This window comes from Esox lucius, chromosome 16, assembly GCF_011004845.1.
Source record: "Esox lucius isolate fEsoLuc1 chromosome 16, fEsoLuc1.pri, whole genome shotgun sequence".
In the NCBI taxonomy this organism is placed as follows: Eukaryota; Metazoa; Chordata; class Actinopteri; order Esociformes; family Esocidae; genus Esox; species Esox lucius.
Genome location: NC_047584.1, coordinates 6,527,543 through 6,551,526, shown reverse-complemented (window position 1 = coordinate 6,551,526; position 23,984 = coordinate 6,527,543). Strand labels below are relative to the sequence as shown.

Below are 23,984 nucleotides of genomic sequence, written 5' to 3'. Positions count from 1 at the left end.
GCCTACTCAGGCAAATCCCAGGTATTCAAAAGTCAGACTTGTATATATGCTTTTAATTTTCCATTTATTTATTTTCTATGATGTTGGGGTTGATCATTAAGCATCAAATCATTAGTTCTGTTATCAGAGTAGCAGTGGTCCACTCATGATGTTGTCTCTCCCAATTATATTCTGATTCCACACATATTCTCTGTTGTAAACTGTCAAGTTAATTCTGGTTCAAGCATTTCTGTTTAGAACGTTTTAAATGTGAAAAATCACCTAGCCCTGTGCAGGTATTTGCTCTTCAAGATTCAACAATCCTTAGCAACATGTCTTTCAGCACAGATTTTGTTGTACCGCCAATGGATAGTACATATTAAGGTATTGCAAGTTGATCCTAGATTATTAAACAACAAAGGACTTGGTGCACCAATTAATGAAACACAAATTACAGACTCTGTCAGTTTTAAAAATCTTTATTTAAGTATTGTGATACTAAACTCAAACATATCAATAACAAGTACAATGTCTCGGAACAAAACATACAGTAAACATTGCGATGAATTTTCTGACATGGAGAAAGAACTTCTTTGGCTTTTGGAATTACTGTGTGAAATTGGGAGGCTAAATAAGGTATAATCTATACAACAAAATATTATTGTAAGAAATCTAGTACCCAGTGTACCTGTTATATTCATCCCCACTGTGACAGGTTTTCAGATGTGAAAAATAATTCTGTAAATCAATCTAGGTTGGTGAGGTTGCTGTACATGTTGGTGAAAGGTGCAGTGAGTTAACACAATGCAATGATAAGCACTATGAAACGCATTAAAAACCACAGAAAGTGACTGATTTTGTCTGATATATTTTAATGTTTAAGTCAGGTTAACAAAAACAAAAAACAGCTAGAAAAACCTGAACACCACTCACATTTTCAGTACTCATATCCATCAGATGAAATATCCTTTGCATGTGGAGAATCACATGCCATACTGTGTTACAGACCAGAGGGATCTAATTTCATATATAATGTGTAAATGTTTCAGACTTATACTCTGGCCCTGTACCTCGAGGGACAAGGCTTTCAGTGTCACTGCCATGGTCTGGATTTCCCTAAGCATTACTTGGTCTTCAGTCAGCTTTAGCTAAGCTACATAGTTTTATTATCTTATTTTTATTGTTTCTTGATGTTTTCTACTGTTATACAGGTACTTTAAATCCTATATATTATTATTAAACTTTTCATCATATTTAGCTCTAAATCTCATCATGTTAGACGTGCCTAAAGTTTAAATTGCCTAATCAGGAGATAGTGATGTTAACCATAAGTTGTGTGAGAGAAACAAGAGAAAGAGGTCCTGAAATAGATTGAGAAATAAATAGAAATATACAGACAGATGATGTATAGATTTGATACATAGTTTGAGAGTGCAGCATGTGAAAGAACAAAATGCCACGCTCAAAAGACTTTGGCCTTCCTCAAAACATCAGTCTTGATTTGTGCCGATTCTTCAGCCTCTTCCAAAAGTAAACATTTGCACACTCCCTGTCATGGATTTTAAATAATTGAATGGGTGTTGGCATTAGTTGAAGGGAGTTTCCGCTCGCGTTAAATCCATAAAGCAGAGGTTGAAAAAAGTGGAACACGACTTGTCATTTGTTGCCTTGTTGTCTCAAACTGCCTTTTTCTTTTTTATCTAGTACCCTCCATATCCCAACCTCTACCCTGCTAACTACTCCCTCCCCTCTTAGTGGGCTAGGACTAAAGGGCCTCCCCAGAGGCAACACACCTGTGGCTCATGAGGGCCCCTATTCCTCCTGGCTCAACTACTCGGCACAGAGGGCAGAGCATTAAAAATTAGGCTGCCAAGGACTCATCTGTCAAACGCAGGAATGCCTCTCTGGCTTTGCTTCTTTCTCTCCCTGGGGAGATCGAAGAAAACATATAGCATATCATCTGCTTTATGGGTTAACTCAATTGTTAATTGATTTATGGGCCTTGCAGATGCATGTGTCTACTAGCCACAGGTTGTCATCAGAAAGGTATAGGGGATGCTTACCTTTCAGGCTGATGGATATGTCCTACACAGGGGGTTGACTACCTATACCTCCCATTTTATGGATAATGAAGCAGTTGTGAGATGTGATGTACAGTAATCCATGTATCCATGTACTTGAAACAAGGATTCCGAGAGGAGAGACGTTAAAAGAATGGGATCATTTACTGTCACTCGTATTTTCTAAAACTTGCAGGAATTCCTCACTCCAGGACAGCAATTACTCCCACCAGCTTGGGTAGATTTTACATTTAAAGGCGTCTGTGCATGTAGGAGCATGTTTGAACGTCTGCATCAATCAGTACAGTTGTACATTTTTAGTCTGTCTGTGCCTACTACGTTGTATGTTTCAACCAATTAGGAGTCTGTCAATATTGCACATGCAAGCGCTATGCAAAACCTTCAGTGCAATCAGGCCATGCAAGTATTCAATTCCAATACATGCGCACTGTTAAAAATCTTGTGACTTAATAAACATGATTCTCTAAGACTATATATGTGTGTGTATATGTGTATATATATATATACTTATAATGCATACCCTATAATCTAATATGTACATAAACAATATGATAATAATGTACTATAGAATAAGAATATTTCTACCACATTACCCTGATAGAGGGTGGATTATGGAAGTCCCATTAAGTAGGGTCAACTGGTCCCAGTTGACATTACCCGTAGACAGGAATATTGGCATACCCTCCAAAAATGCTAACCTTAATTAACCATGAACTGTTTTGAAGTTAATAGTGTTGTAATTATGGCAAATAATAGGGGCAAAACTGTCTCAATGCTAGTGTTCCGTTTTTACCCGGCATTAAGATTGTATGGCTAAATCTAAACCTTGGTCAAATGCATGTATCACAAATGTTAAAAGACCTGAGGCATGCTTGATTTAGATTGACCCGCATGTCTGGGGTGCAGAGTGTGCACTCTTTGGGACAGATCCAGTTGTTGTACTGTAACATTGTATTGTAAGCCAAATAAAGTGCACTTGCCAGCCTTTGCCAAGTATTTGATTCATCCCAAAAAACTTGTTGTTAATCACTGTTCTTCCTTAACTATCTCCCTTCTCGTGAAATAATCAAAATACCTTGATAAACATTGGAAACTGTGTCACGGCACAGTATTTGGACATACCATAGACCAGTAGCTGCTTCAGATTTTCACAAACCTTGCTAGCTACCCCTTCGTACCAATGCCAGAAAACCTGGCAACGGCTACCCTCCCCCTGGCTGTAGGCTTTACCCTCTTTGCCAAAGATTTACCGGCATTCACGCGAGGCAGGAGAACAAAGAGACGATCACCTGGGTAGAGAGGTCCATGCAAACTAAGAGAGATTCTTGGCTCTGGTGTCCTGGAGAAGCTGAGTTCCAGTTGGGAGGCTGAGTTATAGTCTCTTGGCTCACTGGTTCATTTCACAGAAGAGTAGCTAGCTGCACACACCTGGCTAGAGCAACTCATGCAGAATCTCTTGATCTCTTCTGATCACTCAGACTCTTGCCTGTTGTCTAATGGAGGAGGATGTATGGCATCAGCCCACAGATCTCCATGGTCATTCTGATGTACAGGGCTGCAGGCGATGGAAGGCTGTTTGTGATTTGGACTAGAGGGTCTGTATCACTGGCAGAAGAGCTCAAGACTTTTCAGAAATAGATGAGCTGATGTCTTTTATGTTGTATTTACATTGTATGTGTATTTTTGTCAAGCAGGCATCTTGGAAACATGGTTTGGAGAGACATAGGGAAGATTAAACAGTTGGCATGGTAACACAAATAGGGCATGGGATGTGTAGGATGAATGATGAGATTAAGAGGCTTGTTCGACCGTGATGCCAGCAGCAGCAGGTGTGGCAGCTTTCACCTCCACCGGGCTCTCTTGAACTTCCTGATCCTCCTCCTTTGCCTTCTCATCTGTATCGCCATCTTGCTCTGTATGATGATCGGTGGTCAGACCACACTCTAAGCTCCCTCCTTCACCGTTAACGGTCAGCTCTTCCTTCACGCTTACAGGGCTCAAAGGACCAGCCATTTCCTCTGCTGCATCTACATCCTGCCTATCCGTTGAGTGCACCTCAGCCAGGGATAGATCCCCATCCATGCTGCCCAGGGGAGGTATCTCCACGTGGGCATGCCCTGTAGGTGAGCCCTCGGACTGCGGTGAGGTTTCCCCGTCGCCTCGCACCTTCTTCACATTAAACGTCATGGGTGACACCTTAAAGGAGGAACTTTTGGCAGCAGTGCTCTTCGGGTGGTTGGGCGTGAAGCTCTTCTTGATCTTCTCGCGGCTGGCGGGGGGCACAATCTTGGTGCCTATCTTGCTCATCTTCTTCTCGATGCTCTCACGGGAGAAGGCCTTCTTCAGGCTGTCCACCTTCTTCAGGCTCGAGCGCTTCAGCCGGTCTGCTCTGGATCTCTCAAAGGGTGGACGGACAGTGGCCAGGTCCAGATCTGCCTCTGCCTGGGCAGCCTCTCCCTCCAGGGCTTCGTCTTCCTCCTGAAGAGCACCAGCGTCATCCTCGTCGGAAGAAAGGCTAATGGTGTGGAGTCCCTCCTCCAGGGAGCGATTGGCATCAGTGCCGGCGATGGAAGGCGCGGGTGCCTCGGAGGTGTCGTCATCCAGCTGGTTGACCTGGGGGGTCTTGGGGGTGTCTTTCATGAGCACAGTGGATGGGATCTCATTGTCTTCCTGCAAAACACAAGGGAGGGTAGAGCAATGGGTTTAAGAAGAAGGTCACATGACGGAATGGATGATCACTTGAACCAAGCCTCAGGTTAAAACTTGGAACTTCAGTAAAACCCTACGTGTGCACAGGCTACAACATACATCCAGTGCAGAGCCGTGATCTAATGGTAACAATTCTGGCTCCATGCATATAAGCAGCAACATGCTGGAGAACAGGGTTCCATATACATTATAAATCTCAAACCATCTACAGAGCAAGTCTCTAATAGTCTAAATACATATCATTTTTAAGGTAGATACTCATGGGAATATCTTTTAGCATACATCTGCAAAATACACACAAAGCTCTGATCGACAACACCGCATATAATTTCCGTTGTATACTTTGGCAGTCGTCAACGGATGTCAAGCTTTAAGTGTGTAATAGTTTTGGTGTGCTCGTCTTCTGTAGTGAGAGCAGAACCTGAGATAAACCAGTCTCCACATGTTTCTGCTCTCCACTCCTGGAGAAATCTCAGGAATTCCACCTGTTTCTCTGCATGAATCTCCCCCTCCTCTATTCTCTCTCTCCATCCATGAACTAACAAATTTAGCATATTGAGAGAGAAAGAAAGAGGAATTTATTTTTATGGATTTAATGTCAACAAAATTGTAAAGACAAAAAAATTGCAAAAGTTACGCAGGTGAAAATAAATAAATTAACATGCAAATCGCTACACTGATTAAGTTGACTTGAAATACATTAAGATACTTTTAAATACATGCAGATAGGGGCGTAGCTAATGCAGGGAAAGGTGGGTATGATTGACAGGGTCCATGGCTTGGCAGCCACCCCGTTTGGCAGTATATGTACTCAACCATAACATTTACATATACGAACCACACTCCTTGGTTTGTGTGTGGTATATATGAGTTTGTGTATTTGGTTTGTGTGTGGTATATACAGTATCTCACAAAAGTGAGTACACCCCTCAAATGTTTGTATATACACTCACCTAAAGGATTATTAGGAACACCATACTAATACTGTGTTTGACCCCCTTTCGCCTTCAGAACTGCCTTAATTCTACGTGGCATTGATTCAACAAGGTGCTGAAAGCATTCTTTAGAAAATGTTGGCCCATATTGATAGGATAGCATCTTGCAGTTGATGGAGATTTGTGGGATGCACATCCAGGGCACGAAGCTCCCGTTCCACCTCATCCCAAAGATGCTCTATTGGGTTGAGATCTGGTGACTGTGGGGGCCATTTCAGTACAGTGAACTCAGTGTCATGTTCAAGAAACCAATTTGAAATGATTCGAGCTTTGTGACATGGTGCATTATCCTGCTGGAAGTAGCCATCAGAGGATGGGTACATGGTGGTCATAAAGGGATGGACATGGTCAGAAACAATTGGGCATCGTTTAAATGCCACGGCCTACCTGAGCATTGTTTCTGACCATGTCCATCCCTTTACGACCACCATGTACCCATCCTGGTGTGTTAAATTTGGTGTCATCGCTCTTACACTCCCTCATACTGGTCACTCGAAGTTCAACATGGCATCTCAAGAACTCTCTGAGGATCTGAAAAAAAGAATTGTTGCTCTTCATAAAGATGGCCTAGGCTATAAGAAGATTGCCAAGACCCTGAAACTGAGCTGCAGCACGGTAGCCAAGACCATACAGCGGTTTAACAGGACAGGTTCCACACAGAACAGGCCTCGCCATGGTCGACCAAAGAAGTTGAGTGCACGTGCTCAGCGTCATATCCAAAGGTTGTCTTTGGTTAATAGACGTATGAGTGCTGCCAGCATTGCTGCAGAGCTTGAAGGGTTGGGGGGTCAGCCTATGAGTGCTCAGACCATACGCCGCACACTGCATCAAATTGGTGTGCTTGGCTGTCGTCCCAGAAGGAAGCCTCTTCTAAAGACGATGCACGAGGAAGCCCGCAAACAGTTTGCTAAAGACAAGCGGACTAAGGACAATTATTACTGGAGCCATGTCCTGTGGTCTGATGAGACCAAGACAAACGTATTTGGTTCAGATGGTGTCAAGCGTGTAACCAGGTGAGGAGTACAAAGTCAAGTGTGTCTTTATGTACAGTCAAGCATGGTGGAGGGAGTGTCATGGTCTGGGGCTGCATGAGTGCTGCCGGCACTGGGGAGCTACAGTTCATTGAGGGAACCATGAATGCCAACATGTACTGTGACATACTGAAGCAGAGCATGATCCCCTCCCTTCGGAGACTGGGCCGCAGGGCAGTATTCCAACATGATAACGACCACAAACACACCTCCAAGACGACCACTGCCTTGCTAAAGAAACTGAGAGTAAAGGTGATGGACTGGCCAAGCATGTCTCCAGATTGAGCATCTGTGGGGCAAATGGAAGGTGGAGGAGCGCAAGGTCTCTAACATCCACCAGCTCTGTGATGTCACTCTCTGTCATTGCTTCAGTGTTGTCACATGAAAAGATATACTCATATATTTACAAAACTGTGAGGGGTGTACTCACTTTTGTGAGATACTGTATGTTTGTGTGTTTGTGCCTCTCTGGGGGCCTGTTGACTGAATGTTAGGAACTCAAACTTGAATTCCCTCCCTCCCTTTAGGCTTTTTATACTCCAAGACACAGCACTCCTTCAGACGCCACAAAGATTGAAATATGCTGACAGTCAGTCAGACTAAAACAATGTTCTGTTGTTCTTTTGTTTTGATTCTTGCAAATAAACAGTGCAAATAAACCTAGCACCTGGTCAATCAAACCAATTTTAATAATAACAATCAAAAGTATATTTGGAGATATAAAGTAAAATAATATTTAACTACATGTTGACTTAAACATTATTTTGTTGCCACGATCTCTTGAAGAGAGTTCCCTCAGGGCTCAATTAGTGCTGATGTTGCTTTAACGTCTAGGTAAATCATGAATTGATTTCAAGTTTGTACCAAAGTTTGAGTAAGATATCTTAAGTCAGCATTTTATGATTTACCCAGATTGGAAAAAGTTTTTTTGTGCATGTTTCTTGGTAAATAAAGCCCAAAACTGGGCCTCTGTCCTCCAGAATGCATTACAGAGCATAGAAGAATGCTGGAAGCAACAGGTAGAAGGCTACATTTTGCTTTAAGGACATTCATGTCACGTGTCGGCAGGCAGTCATTAGTGCATAGTTTGAGACTGAACCAACCAGAAGAACAGGAAGGGACCCTACTCCTTGTTCCTCAACAACAATCCTACACCCTCTGAAGAAAACACCAGTCCTCCTAAACAGTCTGACCAGACACTCAATAGAATGTATTTCATACATTTTAATGATTCAGGTCAGACTAATGGTTTAAGCTCAGCCTGGGACAAATCATGCTTCAGGTCAAAGAAACCAGATCATGTCTGAGTTTACTTCTCATTCTATGGGTTTTCTGTAAAAAGTATATCCCAGATAGAGTTTATATCTTATTTCCCAGGTGACTAGAATTAATTTTGTTTACCTTTGTGATGGAAAGAACTGTACAATTTGATTAGGTGTAATGTTAACATAATAACATGAAATAATCATAGGAACACTCAATGTGGTCCTCTGTGTTGATTCCTATTTGATGTATAGGAAATCAAACCAATGATTAGTCTATTCTTAATCTTACACAATCAACTACTAAAATGTTTTTTTTTTTTTTTTACCTGAACAACAATAATCTTGCAGGCTCTATAAAGCATATTTGGCATTAGAAGCCAAATAAAATACCACAGAAACCCTGATTTGTTTTATTAACTTGAAGATATCTGATCCCCAGGACCTTATCTAAGTCACGCACAGCATGATTCACAACTGGATTTTGCTGGATGCCAGGGATGTGCTGATTCCAGTGACGGTGGAGGTAAATCTGTCATCGGTGTTCTGTTCTCTCTTGTTCATCATCAGGATCGAGAACAAAGCCTTTCATTTATCCTGGCCTAAAGCATAGAGGGAGTCCTGCACGGATTCACCAACCCACAAATCTGTATGTCATATGCATAGGCGAAGCGTGTTAAAGCTTCCATTCACAGTCAATCCACATGGTATACAAAAAAACTGACTTTACTTATTACCTGTGTTCAAATAATACAGCTCATATTCCTTCATGTACATTGTATAGATAGACCAAACATGTCAAAGCTTCCATTCACAGGTGATCCATGAGAATGAGTGGTTCCTGTACAAAGGGCATGTCTTGAACAAGTAGTAGGAAATTGAGGAGTTGTGCTCTGTCTCAGAGTTCATATAGGAAAGAGGACAACTCTTTATGACTAGAGCTAGCACCTCAAGGCACATGTCTAGTTTCAATCAGACCTCCCTACTGGGTCAACCAGTTATCAATTTTTCCTTCAATCTCTCCCACCATCCATACACCGTTTTCTTTATGAAAATGCGTGCGTCCCCATTTTATAGCAGAAACAACAAAAATCGAGAGTGCCACATCTGTACTCAACTTTTCAACATAAGCTCTTCAAATTATTTGAAAAATGCATTGAAGTGAATATAATGAATAGGGGAGGGAACAAGTCATATGTTATTAATATGACAGTTTTTTCCCCCCATTTGTATTTCTAATGTATAAAACAGGATACAGGATAGCTTTTTTGGGGTGTGCTTATCTACCTGTGCAATGAGTAGTCCTGGTTAAAATCATGTGTGTTTCCTTCTGAGTTTGTTTGTGTGTAACTATTCAACCAGATCCTTGGACATAACACCATGACACAGAATCCATTAGGAACAGGATTTTTTGAATAGTGTCATTTTTCCTTTTGGGAGTACACGGGGTTAGGTATTTGTTTACTGGGATAGAGATCTGACATGGTGCCCTTCCGTTGACGTAGCCCCTCGTTGTACCATTATGCCAACCCATCTGAGCCAACGAGCAGACAGGCTTTTCCCCCTCCATTTTTCTCCCTTTCCCAACTTCTTAATGAATTGCATATACAAACCGGACACAACTTAAGGGGTGGTGGAAGAGCTCATACTGAAAAAGGAAACAAGAATCTAGAGCAGTGGGTTGAGCAAATAAGCCTTTTTCAGCAGTCTGAATCACCTTAGCTATGTGGTTGACTGCCTTGCTGTTGTAAGCCTATTAGAGCCTTTTTTCGCGAATCCTTATAGAAATGGACACACAGTATTGATCGTGTCTCCTAAATAAATGAAGTCGACAGACGACAAGCGCACAGTCATCAGGCACGACACTACTCGTCTCTATCTCACGGTTTCTTCACCTTTTTATTTTCTCCCTCTTTTCCCTTCCTTTCCATTTATTATTTGCTGGCCCATATTCACCCCCCCCTCCCCTTCCCGTTAGTGTCATCACATCCCCTCTTTCTGGGAAAAGAATAATCCCAAAGCATCTTCCCATGGATACGTGACTTAATCTGTATGTGCTTTGATTAACATGCCGCAAGGCATTGGGAGGTCCAACTGGATCAAACCCTGGTGTTCCAAAACTTATCCCCTCCCACTTTGACCGGGTCACAGGAAGGAAGGAAATGAGCTTCAGCTCGTTTGTCATGTGGGGAGATCAGCAATGTTATAAACCACTACCTTAGTACGACATACAGTGTCTGGCCGGGGAGAAGGTAAAGAGGACACACTCGACCATACACACTGGCACATCATGCAAACCTGCACATACAGACCCCGATAAAAAAACACAGTGGCAAAAACAAAATGCCAAGAGAGACCACAGGTCTAGAAACTGATAAATCTTTTCATAACGTCCATGATAGATTAACACGTCTACCCAAAGACTGTTATAGACCTGATAAGAAGCTTTGCAGGTGTTATTGCAGAAGTCAACACAATAGGAAATTCACCACGACTACACATTCGGTTGCCCACACAGGATGGCAAAAGTACCAGGACCTCATTCCCACCCCACCCGAAATAGGCCGACAATGGAAAACAAAGCGGTTAGCTAGCTCAAGCAGTTACAAAAAAAACATAACGCTCAATTCAACTCAGAGACAAACATCCTAATCAATGCATGGTTGGGGCATTCTGGAGGACCTCTGAAGAATCCTGTTGACATGCCAAGTTATTGAATGCACCTTTTATCTAGTTTTAGGCTCAGCATTGTTTCAAGACAATGATGAGGACATATCACCATTGTGTCAATAAGGAGCTGTGGAGCTTTTTTGTGTGAATGTAATTATTGATTGCAATATTGAGTGTTTGTACGTTGATTCAAAACACTGCGGTCAAGTCTAATTTAAGCAGAGATCTCAAAGAATTACACAGAGCCTTTGTTTGTTGGAATAAAAAAAACATTAAAAGCAGACTCATTGTTTTCTATTTCCTTAGCCCTTTAAGACCTTGAGATATCATCCCGGGACTGAGAATGAATGGCTGGCTGTGCCCTGGTTAACATATCAAAGAGGAAGAGAAGCAAGACACCCCACATGAATCTCATCTGTATTGAGGCCCTTGATGGATGACTATTGTTTTCTTTTTCCAAACTCTGTGAGACCTTGAGACTGTTTTGAGCACTGCAGCTCTCCCTGAGTCACCTCTTCTACTCCATTGGATTCTGTTATCATTTTCGATAAGTCACCACCTGCATAGGGAAAATATCTTTCTTGGTCTCTCTCCCTCATCATGTGTATTTTGTTTTTCCAAATAAGCCAATTATTACATAGGGCTGTATTTTCACTAAATCTGTAGGATTCTAACCCTGAGAACACACAAAATCATCTTAACACTCCAAAATAAACAATTGTTTATGTCTCATTCTATCAACCTTATACTGCTCTTAGACAGTGTAGACATACTTTGTAGTGCTAATTAAGTCAGTGTTTGGGGTATCTGTACTTATACAGATACACCAGGTCATCCCTGATCATCCCCCCTGCCTCTGAAGTGGCAGACTAAAAACATAATTTTTTCCTTCGGTTGTAACAGTGGTGGCTGTGGAGAGGAACAAGCCGCAGGCGGACCACATTTGAATGTTGACTTTTTAATTCAAACAAACACCGAACACAAAATAAACTGACAGACTATAAAGCGCTGACTTCGGCAATAAGAACAAAACCACTCACCCGTTACATGCAACATACAGGCAACAACAATGATCGACAAGTGAAGGGAGCAGAGGAGAAACATTTGAACACATACTGATAGAATGATTAGGACCTGGTGTGAGTGACTGAAGACGTGACACAAAACAAGTCTGGGACGTGTTCATGGAGTGACGGGAACTGGGGGTGCACGGCACAGTGGCACTGAGCCTCACCTTACAGTGACATCTGTAGGTTCAAGTGTGCTCCTGGTTATCCACAAAAAGTAAGAATACATAAAACATTGTGGTCTAGTTTGGTAAATAAAGTTTTGAAACTATTTATTCTTTTACTTAAATATATTTAAAATCAAATAGTTGGAACCCAAGTATGACAATGTGATACTTTGTTTCCCCACCACTGCCCATGGTAATAATGTTTCAACAGAGAATCAAAAGTCAGCCGGGGGTTGTCAAACCATTGTTTGTACAAAAGGAATCATGGGTAGCCATTGACAGTCTGCACAATGTAACTTTGACTTACGAGACAGAAAGTTGTCAAACCTGAATTGGTGAAAGGCAATAAAGCAGTATAAGAATAACGAACACTCCTCAAGTCAAATAAATCAAAGAAACTTCTCTCTTTTGCTTTTCACATATCATACTTCATTTCAACTCCTTAAGTTTAAAGAACAGCTAATTGCCCTCACATATCTCTGTCAACCATCCTCTATCCCTTGACTTCTCTTTTCAGCTCCCCCTCTGTTCTGTTTTATGTACTTTCATCCATCTCTCCCACCCATTCATAAATAGGCAGGCTAGCCGTGGAATGAACCCCATGAGGAAAATGAGAAGGTAACAAGATGAGCCAGAGGGTAAACAAACTGTCTTGTTAATTTAAGTCTACCGAACTACATTTCTCTATTTCCACAGATGGAGAACACCATATAAGGATACTGAAAGAATCTGAGTTTTGAGCATCAGACACACATTTTTCTTTCTTGAAAAAATAATTTTAGCATTTCTTGGACAGGTCTAGGAAGTCCTTCCTGATCCAATGTGTTTTCTGCCGTTTGGTGCCTAATCATGAAAGAGGAATTCAAGGCCCTCTCATGTTGTGGCAGCAGTCACTGATTAAACGCAGACGCACATTGGGGATAACAAAATGGAAGCCTTACTATGGATAGGGGATAACAAAATGGAAGCCTTAGTATGGATATGGGATTACAAAATGGAAGCCTTACTATGGATAGGGGATAACAAAATGGAAGCCTTACTATGGATAGGGGATAACAAAATGGAAGCCTTACTATGGATAGGGGATAACCAAATGGAAGGCTTACTATATGGATATTGGATAACAAAATGGAAGGCTTACTATATGGATATTGGATAACAAAATGGAAGGCTTACTATGGACAGGGGATAACAAAATGGAAGGCTTACCATGCATAGAGATAGATGAAACCAAATATCACTACGTACAGAGAGCATGTGAGTGTGAGCTCCAGCAGTAATGCCATGCGCTGAGCTATGTTTAGTGAACGTAGCCCAGTGCAATGTAACATTAACACACATTTACAGGCTCGCAAACACAAACCGTGGATTAACCCTAATAACCAATCATGTTCTCCTGCAGGGTCCCTTTGGAGATAAACATTGACACTGCATATTGGACTGCTTCACTTGATTAACATGACTGATAGGGAGCCCCCAACCGATAGGGGAGAGGAGGACCCAAATACAGTTTTGCTTAGGGCCCTCAAAAGGCTAGAGCCGGCACTGAAACACAAATGTGAACTGCACAGTGAAAGGCGTTGCATACCACCATTTTACCTATCCATCTGTTCAATGATTTAATGATTTAATCCAGTGAACTCTTCTATTCAATACGTTTCATGGTCTGAACATTTTTATTTATATATTTTTATACATAATGTTATTTTATGTAAAACGCAAAAGTTCAAATATGTTTGCAAACCAGAAAAAGAACCAGGCAAGGCTAGTTCAGCCAGGCCATGATTAAAAAGCATAAATGTTGTTGTCCCTGGCTGGTTTCACCCCGTGGTTTTCTATGTGGCAGAGAGTGTCTTTAACCATTATGCTATATAAACAGCAGGAATGCAACTTTTACCTCAGCCATTACATTTTTACTGAAATAACAAGGAAAAAATAAAATGTATTAACGGAACTAAATTGTACTCTTGAACAAAGATTACTCTAGCTGGCTAGCTGGCTAGCTAATAGCTATACATTACCTATAATGAAAACAAAGACTCCAATCACTCCATTGCTGGTTCATTTCTTTAGAAAACAATAAAAATATAAAAGGGTCATGTAATAAAATTACTCTTTTAAATATATGACATTCATGGTATTACTGAATGGATATACAGTTGTGCTCAAAGGTTTGCATACCCTGGCAGAAATTGTGAAATTTTGAAAATATGACTGGTAATGCAAAACAACTGTCTTTTATTTAAGGATAGTGATCATATGAAGCCATTTATTATCACATAGTCTTTTGGCTCCTTTTTAAATCATAATGATAACCGAAATCACCCAAATGGCCCTAATCACAAGATTACATAACCTTGAATGTTTGGCCTTGTTACAGACACACAAGGTGACACACACAGGTAGTGATGACCAAATGATGCTTCATTAGCGTTATTTTAGCAGCAGGATATTATGCTGGCAGCACTCAGATTTTCTTTTTCAAAATGAAAGCCATCATTGAAATTTACAAGGCAAAATAGTTAACAATCTAGTCTGTAAAAAAGAACAGACAACGGAATGGACATTAACATAAAATGTACCGAATAGATTGTTAACTACACTCACCTAAAGGATTAATAGGAACACCATACTAATACTGTGTTTGACCCCCTTTCGCCTTCAGAACTGCCTTAATTCTACGTGGCATTGATTCAACAAGGTGCTGAAAGCATTCTTTATAAATGTTGGCCCATATTTATAGGATAGCATCTTGCAGTTGATGGAGATTTGTGGGATGCACATCCAAGCCACAAAGCTCCCGTTCCACCACATCCCAAAGATGCTCTATTGGGTTGAGATCTGGTGACTGTGGGGGCCATTTCAGTACACTGAACTCATTGACATGTTCAAAAAACCAATTTGAAATGATTTGAGCTTTGTGACATGGTACATTATCATGCTGGAAGTAGCCATCAGAGGATGGTACATGGTGGTCGTAAAGGGATGGACATGGTCAGAAACAATGCTCAGGTAGGCCGTGGCATTTAAACGATGCCCATTCTCCTCTGACCACTAGCATCAACAAGGCATTTTCGCCCACAGGACTGCCGCATACTGGATGTTTTTCCCTTTTCACACCATTCTTTGTAACCCTAGAAATGGTTGTGTGTGAAAATCCCAGTAAATGAAGTGATTGTGAAATACTCAGACCGGCCCGTCTGGCACCAACAACCATGCCACGCTCAAAATTGCTTAAATCACCTTTCTTTCCCATTCTGACATTCAGTTTGGAGTTCAGGAGATTGTCTTGACCAGGACCACACCCCTAAATGCATTGAAGCAACTGCCATGTTGATTGGTTGATTGGATAATTGCATTAATGAGAAATTGAACAGGTGTTCCTAATAATTCTTTAGGTGAGTGTATATTGCCTTATATATTTCAATGATGGCTTTTATTTTGAAAAAGAAAATACGGTAAAATGCTAGAAAAACGGTAATGAAGTCTTGAATGGCCATCCCTACACACAGGTGAAAATGGCAATAAAAGGAGAAATGCAGGCTGCAACCTCAGGAGGTTAAAGACGTTGTGGTTGTTTCAAGGAGCACAATATGACAATACCTGAAAAAAAAAATGAGCTGGATGGTTGAGCTGCCAGAAAGAAGCCTTTACTGTGCCAATGCCACAACACAGCCTGGTTACAACATGCCTGACAACACCTTTGACAGCTTCTGGCACACTGTAATTTGGAGTGACAAGAGCAAAATAGAGCGCTATGTTTGAAGAGGGGTCAACAAGGCCTATAGTGAACAGAATACCATCCCCACTGTGAAGCAGGATGGTCATTGACTGATGTTTTGGGGTGTGTGAGCTCTAAAGGCACAGGGAATCTTGTGAAAATTGATGGCAAGATTAATGTTATCAGAAAATAATGGCAGACAATTTGCATTCTTCTGCATGAAAGCTACGCATGGGACTACGACAATGACCCTAAGCACAAGGCTAAGTTGAACCTCCAGTGGTTACAGCAGAAAAAGGTGATGGTTCTGGAGTGGCCATCACAGTCTCCTGACCTTAATCATCGAGCCACTCTGGGGAGATCTCAAACATGCGGTTCATGCAAGACGACTAAAGACTTTGCCTGACCTGGAGGCATTTTGCCAAGATGAATGGGCAGCTATACCACCTGCAAGAATTTGGGGCCTCACAGACAACTATTACAAAAGACTGCAAGCTGTCATTGATGCTAAAGGGGGCAATACACAATATTAAGAATTAAGGGTATGCAGACATTTGAACAGGGGTCAGTTAAAAATGTTCTTTGTTGCCATGTTTTGTTTTATGATTGTGCCATTCTGTTATGACCTACAGTCCCATAAGAAATAAAAGACATGTGTTTTGCCTGCTCACTTCTTTACAAATGGTACATATATGACCAATTCTCCAAGGGTATGCAAACTGTATGAGCACAACTGTATATTGCTATGCAATGGCTGAAAAGTACAGAGTGGATAAATATTTCTGAGAGACAAAAATTGGAACGTCTGAGAGGGGAATCGAACCAGGGTCAAAGCATTGAAGGGCAGGTCATTCCACCTCTGTATAGTCTCGAAATGCAACTTTTATCACATTTTTGCTAAAATAACGTGGGTAACAGAACATTTATTAATGGAACTTAAGTGTACTCTTGTACAAGGATTACTGTAGATGGCTTGCTAATAGCTACACAGCTTACCTATAATGAAAACAATGACTCCAATCACTCCATGGCTGGTTTGTTTCTTTAGAAAACAATAACAGTATGAAAGGGTCACATAATACAATTATTTTCTTAAATATATGAGATTCATGGAACTACAGAGTGGATATATCGTGTGTCGTGTGACGGCTGAAAATACAGGGTGGATATACAATTTCTCACAAAAGATACTCAGCCATTAATGTCTAAACTGCTGGCAACAAAAGTGAGTACCCTGAAACGGAGCTGCAGCACGGTGGCCAAGACCATACATTGGTTTAACAGGACAGGTTCCACTCAGAACAGGCCTCGCCATGGTCGACCAAAGAAGTTGAGAACTCCATGCCCAAGATGGTTAAGGCGGTGCTGGAAATTATGGTAGCCATACTGTTATACAAGCTGTACACTCACTACCTTACATTGTAGCAAATGTTCATTTCTTCAGTGTTGTCACATGAAAAGATATAATCAAATATTTGCAAAAATGTGAGGGGTGTACTCACTTTTGTGAGATACTGTATGTTTCTGAAAGATTATTAGAATGTCTGAGAGGAGAATTGGGGACCAATTGGGACATACTACCTTGTTAGAAAATTGCATCTCAAGGTTAGATCTTTTTGCCACGCATTAACATCACGCCATGTTTGAATATTTAGCTAGGCACCATTATTAAACTGACCAATGTTTCTTATTAAGTTTACTTCCACCACAAATAGCATCTCTGAACTGTATGGCTTTTATTAGCCAGTAATAGGCCAACTAGTATCTACTTAATGAAGCTATTTCATTTTGTGGCACAACAGCGCTCCTTTTCTTTCATTCGTGAATGACATTGATTCAACAACTATCAATTTAGTTGACGATAACCAACTTTTTCGTCGATTGAAAAGATGAGAGAATCATGGAAACCCCTCCTCTTTTACTGCCCAAAGGGTTGTGACCTAGCCCAAAAAGGTTGTGATCTAGCCCAAGGGGTTGTGATATTATCACAAAAAGTATGCATGGATCCACCAGAAATAGTTGCAATATAACTGTAAACAGTTTTACTTTAGGCTTACTATAATGTAGCTACTGAAGGTGGTATCCAGTGAAGATTTTGTCTATCCTGAACAAGTCCTATAATGCATGATTTGTTTTGTGCTATTACATTTCACAGCACAACAATGTTCGTTTTTTTCATTTGCGAATTACTTTCATTCAATAACTATCAATATAGGTGACGACAACTGACTTTCATCAAGTGAAAAGACGATTATTGTGTAAGGGCTTGTGATCTACTGTATATTAATCCAAAATGCATGCACGGATGCGTACATTGAAAATCCACCAGAAATATTCGGAATGTAACCGTGTAATTGTATTTTATGCTTACTATAACATAGCTTCTGAAGTTTGTGGCCAGCAAGGTTTGTCCTGAACAAATCCTAATGCATAATTTGCTTTGACTGTCTCGGGGCTTAAACACCGGTCCCCTGCGTGAGAGGCCACGTCTCTAACTACTACGTTATTTAACAGAGGGTAATCATTCAGTCAGTCACTCAGTCAGTCACTCAGTCACCCACTCACTAAGAGATATTCGCTGTGCTTGCGCGGTCCGGCAAAGAGCCACAACAATTGCAAACAAACAAAGATGAAAGGCATTTCTAGTTGTTATTTAAAGTATACGCATACTTTAGTACAAATTGTCCGAAGATGTTGAGGATCATTCACACTGAAACTGTAGTGGAACCCTTAAAAAGTCTTTAAGGAAAACATTACTGGGATATTTTAAATAACTGGTTTTTAATTATTTCTCAAAGAACCATTTGAAGAAGGCAACCCCTTAAAAATGTATCCCATTTAAAAATAGGTTATTTGAATATCCAATTTACTGTAGGTTCTTCGAATAATTTACAGGTGTTCCCCAACTGTTTTCTTTTACCTTTTGTTTTCATAGGTTTGTGTTATGTAAAATAGTTTGTTTGGTTTGAGGCGTTTTCATTGGATGCTTTTGGATTTGAAATATGTTCTGATAATGTGTTAGAAAGTCATTGTCATGGTTATTGCTGACTGTCCGGGAATGATTAGACATCCCACCAACACTAACTAAGTAATACAGGACTTCTCTTCCCATTTCTCTGTTCTGACTACTCATCTTCAAAGTTGCACGCACACATACACACACACACACACACACACAAACACATTTGAATCCACAAATCAGTCAAAGGGATTCAACAGTTGAAAGGTGAATATTTGGACACCAACAGGTATATAATGATGCAGCTCCTTTTCCACACCACCAGGCTTCCTATGACCACTGATACAGAGCCATCTTGTTAGACGCTTTGATTTTGATACCCTGCAATCTGAAAGCCACACACTGTGAGCATGGCAGAAACACATAAACACCAGAAGTAAAAGACTTCACTGGTTCCCAAGGCTGTTCATGTGTGATGCAATTAACTGATATCTTAGGAATTTGTCAACAAAGACCTGCTCCCTCTAGTGGTATAATGGTCAGCAACTTGAAAACACACCATCAACAACAATGGTTTGGCAGAAACACACACGCACACGCTATCTTAGGAAATGTTATTAAAATAAAACAAGTCTTTTCCCTACCCCCAACTTTACAAAAGCAAGACTCTAATTACTCTAATCTTTACACCAACCCTAACAGTAACCTTAACCTAAACCAAAACTCAATGATCACTCTAATGTCTGAACTTAACCTAACCCTAACTAATCATAAACCTTGTTGCCTAAAACTTAACCTAACGCTTATTCTAAGCTCTTACTTAACACCAAGCCCGAAACATGTCCTCATGTTTATAATTCTTAAAAAATGTACATATTGTACAAAGTGTTAAAATAGATCAGGTCCTAACATTGATAGGAATTGAAGTACACCCACACAACACACACGTATAAACACAAATGTTAACTGCAGTGTTGGCAGTAATTGTAAAAATTGCTGGAATTTTGAGATATGACCCAGTGAGTCAGAACACTGGAGGCATGGCATAGTAGGGGTGTGGGTTTCAGATAATTATTTTCAGCCACCCATACAAGTTAATTTAACTTTGGTTAATAATCTTTTTGATGTTGAGGCAGTTACCACTGTGAAAAATACATGATGTATGTTATATTGTAATATGTGTTGTGCCGAAGTATTTAAGGAATATTGACTTTTTTCAGGAAAAATAAAACAAATAACACAATTTGAAGGAATTACCATCCTAATTGGCTGAACATATAACTGAAATCCATAACCCAAATACACCATGCCACTTGGAATTAAAAACAAAAATCAACAACTGGGCCAACCTGACATGAAATTCAATTGAATGAAAAACAATGGGTAAATTAACCAATGTTTTGGTGATTAAAACAACCCAACAATGCGGTTTTTATTCATGCAAACCACCTCCTGTGTGTTCAGTCCAACAATAATGTAGTGCTGAGTTACCCCAGAAAAACAATTTAGGTTGTTTTAAAGCAGCATTGTTTAGAGTGACATTGGAATCTTCCTCTTCTACGCCTGGATCGTCATGAAAGTCTGGATGTTTCTCTCCGAAAGAGGGGATGTCAGGGAGACAGGAAAAGTACTGGAGCCCAAACACAAACAAACAACGGGGCCAAACAACAGTAATTAAGGCCTACTGTTTCCCCTGAACTCGTTAGAACTAGTTAGGGAGAGAGGAGCAACCATGCGCAGGGACCTGTCAGTCTCCCTGTGGAAGCACTGGTCAGTGGTGCTCCTTTGGCTCTGACTGGTATGTATTCTCCGACCTCTCTTAGGAGCAACGCGGTGGTATTTCCACCTCAGGTGACACGTACAGAGCACTGTGTGTTTTCAATCGATGCATGGAGGAATCCATCCATCAGTGGGGAGATATTTTTTTTAGGCCAGGAGCAATCAAAAGACAAACGAGGGGTTTGGCCTTCGAGGGCTTGTAGTAGTTTAGGACTTCTAGCGTGTTCGTTGTAGTGCTGCGTGGCGTTATGGTGTCCTCTGATGGTGAATGGTTGGCACGTCGGCACGATAAGGACAGGTGGTGTGTGTACGGCTGCTCACACGATTAGAGTGATTTGGTTTACAAAGGCCCAGGAAGAGAGATTTTAAACAAGTAAGCCCAAGTTTGGCTATCCATTGCCTGGTTCATACAACACATTTTTGATATACTGTAGCTTGCATTGTAGTCTGAATGGTCTGAATTAACCAGCCATAATGCTAACAGGTAAGCAAAGCATAAACAATAACAAATCTGACCCTAAATAAGAGCCAATACAGAGAGACCTGTCTTATACCGATCAGTTTCCCCCTATTAATCGATCAACAATGTGTTGCACCACTAAAGACCAAAACCACTTACACTCCAATTAAAATAGCACACAACTCCAATATTCAATGACACAGTGGTTCTCAATTCCAATCTTCAGGACCTGACATTTTACTTCATTCTAGCTGTCTGATCAGGCACTAATTTAGACCTGGGACACTTGGTGAATTCAATTAACTACCTGTGACAATGGAAAACCGGCCGTCCTGGTCTCCATGTCTGAGAACCCCTGGACTAGAGTAATGGAGTTTGAGCCACTGTACTGTATTTACACATGTTGCTTTTAAACAAGAGGTTGTACCTGGGAAACCAGATAAGATCCGTGGCTAGGAGCTCTTAGGGCTCAGCCTGTGTCAATAGGACTCACCCTAATCCTAACTGAACACATCAAGCTCTATCCTATCGTTAGAGAATATACTGCCCACACAATGATTCAGTAGCTCTGATATAATTGAGCCAGTACTGAGAAAAGACAAAGGTTGGCAAACAATATTTAAACACTATAAAATAAGCCTCTGATCAAACCGGTTGTGTTAGCAGTTGGCATGACTGATGGACTAATAACGACGTAGGTGAAATGCTGCAGGGTATTATGGTAAGTCACTCAGTTACAGAGCCCAAGTGCATTCTGTTATTTTATGAATTATCCCTTCATGTCTAATAAATGACTGGATGTGTTTATTTGTTGAAAATACTTTTTGAACTTGCTCAGGTTGTATTGGTGAACAAGATGACTTTTTAGTTTCATTTTGACCTCATAATGTGTAAATCATCCTATAAGCATTAAGGCCAGAGAGGGTTTGATATACAAGCGATATACCATGGTTAGGAATATGATGCAATCTGGCATTAAAGGACCCAAACTAACCAAATTACACCATCAATGAAATGTCCCGTGGATGTTTGGATTTTCAGAGGCAACAGAAAGAGGTGGCCTATGCATAGTTAGCCAGTGATTTTTGCTTTTGGATGTTGACAAGTTAACACTCTTAATCTCTTAACACATCTTAATTCCAATTCCACATTTCCTATATGTTATATTAATATATTCATTTTGTTATTGTGCATATTATCCATATAATTTAAAATACAGGAATGGTACAGATTTGATCCTTTCCATGAATTTCCCAGACACACCCATCTTTACACAGACAGATTGGGCCTGCGTGTGTGCACCCACACACAAACTCTCTCTCTCTCTTCCATATATTTGAAAATGCCACTCCCTCAGAGCTCTTCAAAACTCCGGTCCTTGACATGTTCAAACACTGATCCTGGGGCCCCTCTCATTCAATTTTACACAGCTGCCCAGCCTTGCTGCATCTACACGCAAAGTACAAAAATATATTGCAAGGTGCGCTCTTACATATCCGTGCATTAACTCCCAATGTATACAATTGGATTCACATGTGCACAGATGCGCATGCACACACACGCACTAATAAACAACCTTCAACATTCTCACAAGCCATTTTAAAATTCGGTTTCTCCCTATCTTGCATCGATGGGTACCAACCAAAGGCTTAGGAGTGGGTTTCATATTGGGGACACACATTTAAAATGTTTGCAAAATGTTCTTATTATTGTGGTGGGGGGACCAATTTATCTGCTTCTAAAATTGTTCCCTCTGCTCCTACGCCCTTGGTACCAACACTTAACACGTGGAACTTTCTTCCTCTCTCACAACCCCCTTTAAGTTTTCACTGTTTTCACTCTCTTCCAGTGATGCACCGCTACACATTTTACTTTTCTTGGTCATTTAGCAGATGTGCTTATCCGCAGCCATTAAACTTGAGTTCTTTCCAGTTGAAATGTTTTGGATTTTGCACAGCTTGAATTTGAACCAGCGTGCTTTCGGTTACCAACCCACTAAAGAACTACTAGCTTACCAGAATTCCAACTTGCTCCTTTTCATCACATTCCTCTCATATGCCTCTGCCTTTTTTAATCTCATAAGAAAGCTATTACATCCGCCTTTTCCCGACATTTGAACCCTCTCGCCTCCCCTCCACTCTTACCTGGAAAATGATCACTTTGAAGTGGTTCCTCTTGAGCAGGTGTCCGTGGTTCGCCTCCAGCCGCTTCACCTGCGTCGCCTGTTTGTCCAGCCGTTCCCGCACCTCCTTCATGCTGGCGTTGACCTTCCGTGAACGCTCCAGCAGCTTGCTCACGCTGTTGGATGTGCTGGTGTGGTGCTTGGACAGGCGGGTCACGTCGCCCTGTACCCCCCGCACAGCGCCCTCCAGGTCAGCCTGTCGCTGCTCCATGCGCCGCTGGTTATCCTGCACATTCTCCAGCATGTTGACCAGCTTGTCGAGTAGCGCCACAACTGTGATGGCGCTCACCTGGTCCTTGGCCGTGGGACTGGTGGGACCTCCAGGAACCGGGCTCCCAAGGGTTTTCAAGCCCAGCCTGGAAAGGGTGCCGGTGGGGGAGGAGGGAGCCGAGCTGGGGCTGAAACTGGGCACCAGGAGGTCATTGTTGTCTTGCTGGGCCTGGTACTGCTGGGGGTTGACCAAAATACTGCTGCTATTGCTGCTCTGGTCAGCGTGCGACGAGTCTTCTCCCATGGCCGCAGGGGTTTGTTGGGGTTTGAACAAATTTTGAAACAAGTTTGAAAGTGAAGGGAGAATGCTCTGAGGTGTTAAGATTCTCTATCAGTGGACTGCCGTAGTTGTTCTCTGCAATTCCTGAGCAGGACTGAGAAGGGAAAAGGAATTCACTGCTCATGGATGGTTTGGTGTCCCCTCCCCTTTTTTACACTGTGTAGTGGAGCAAGAGTTGTATGGCACACACCCACTTTCTCTCTCTCTCTCTCTCTCTCTCTCTCTCTCTCACTTCTATCAACAGTTTTATCACAACATAGAGAAGGTTAGAGGATGCATACCAAATAATTTCCCACTATGAAGCCTGTGAAGGCATTAACATCACATAGAAGACATAGAAGGCATCCACCATTTTAATGTAGTCAAGTTGTT

At 41.2% G+C, this 23,984-nt stretch overlaps 1 protein-coding gene across 1 annotated transcript; it reads right to left on the bottom strand.

Moving 5' to 3' along the window:
* Positions 1-834: 834 nt before the first annotated feature.
* cavin2a (caveolae associated protein 2a) lies at positions 835-23,719 on the bottom strand. Its single transcript, XM_010898063.4, has 2 exons — positions 23,025-23,719; positions 835-4,730 (listed from the first exon to the last, which is right to left on the bottom strand). Exons 1-2 carry the CDS (start codon positions 23,574-23,576, stop codon positions 3,852-3,854), a joined length of 1,431 nt encoding a protein of 476 aa, XP_010896365.2. The 5' UTR covers positions 23,577-23,719; the 3' UTR covers positions 835-3,851.
* Between the last annotated feature and the right edge of the window lie 265 nt (positions 23,720-23,984).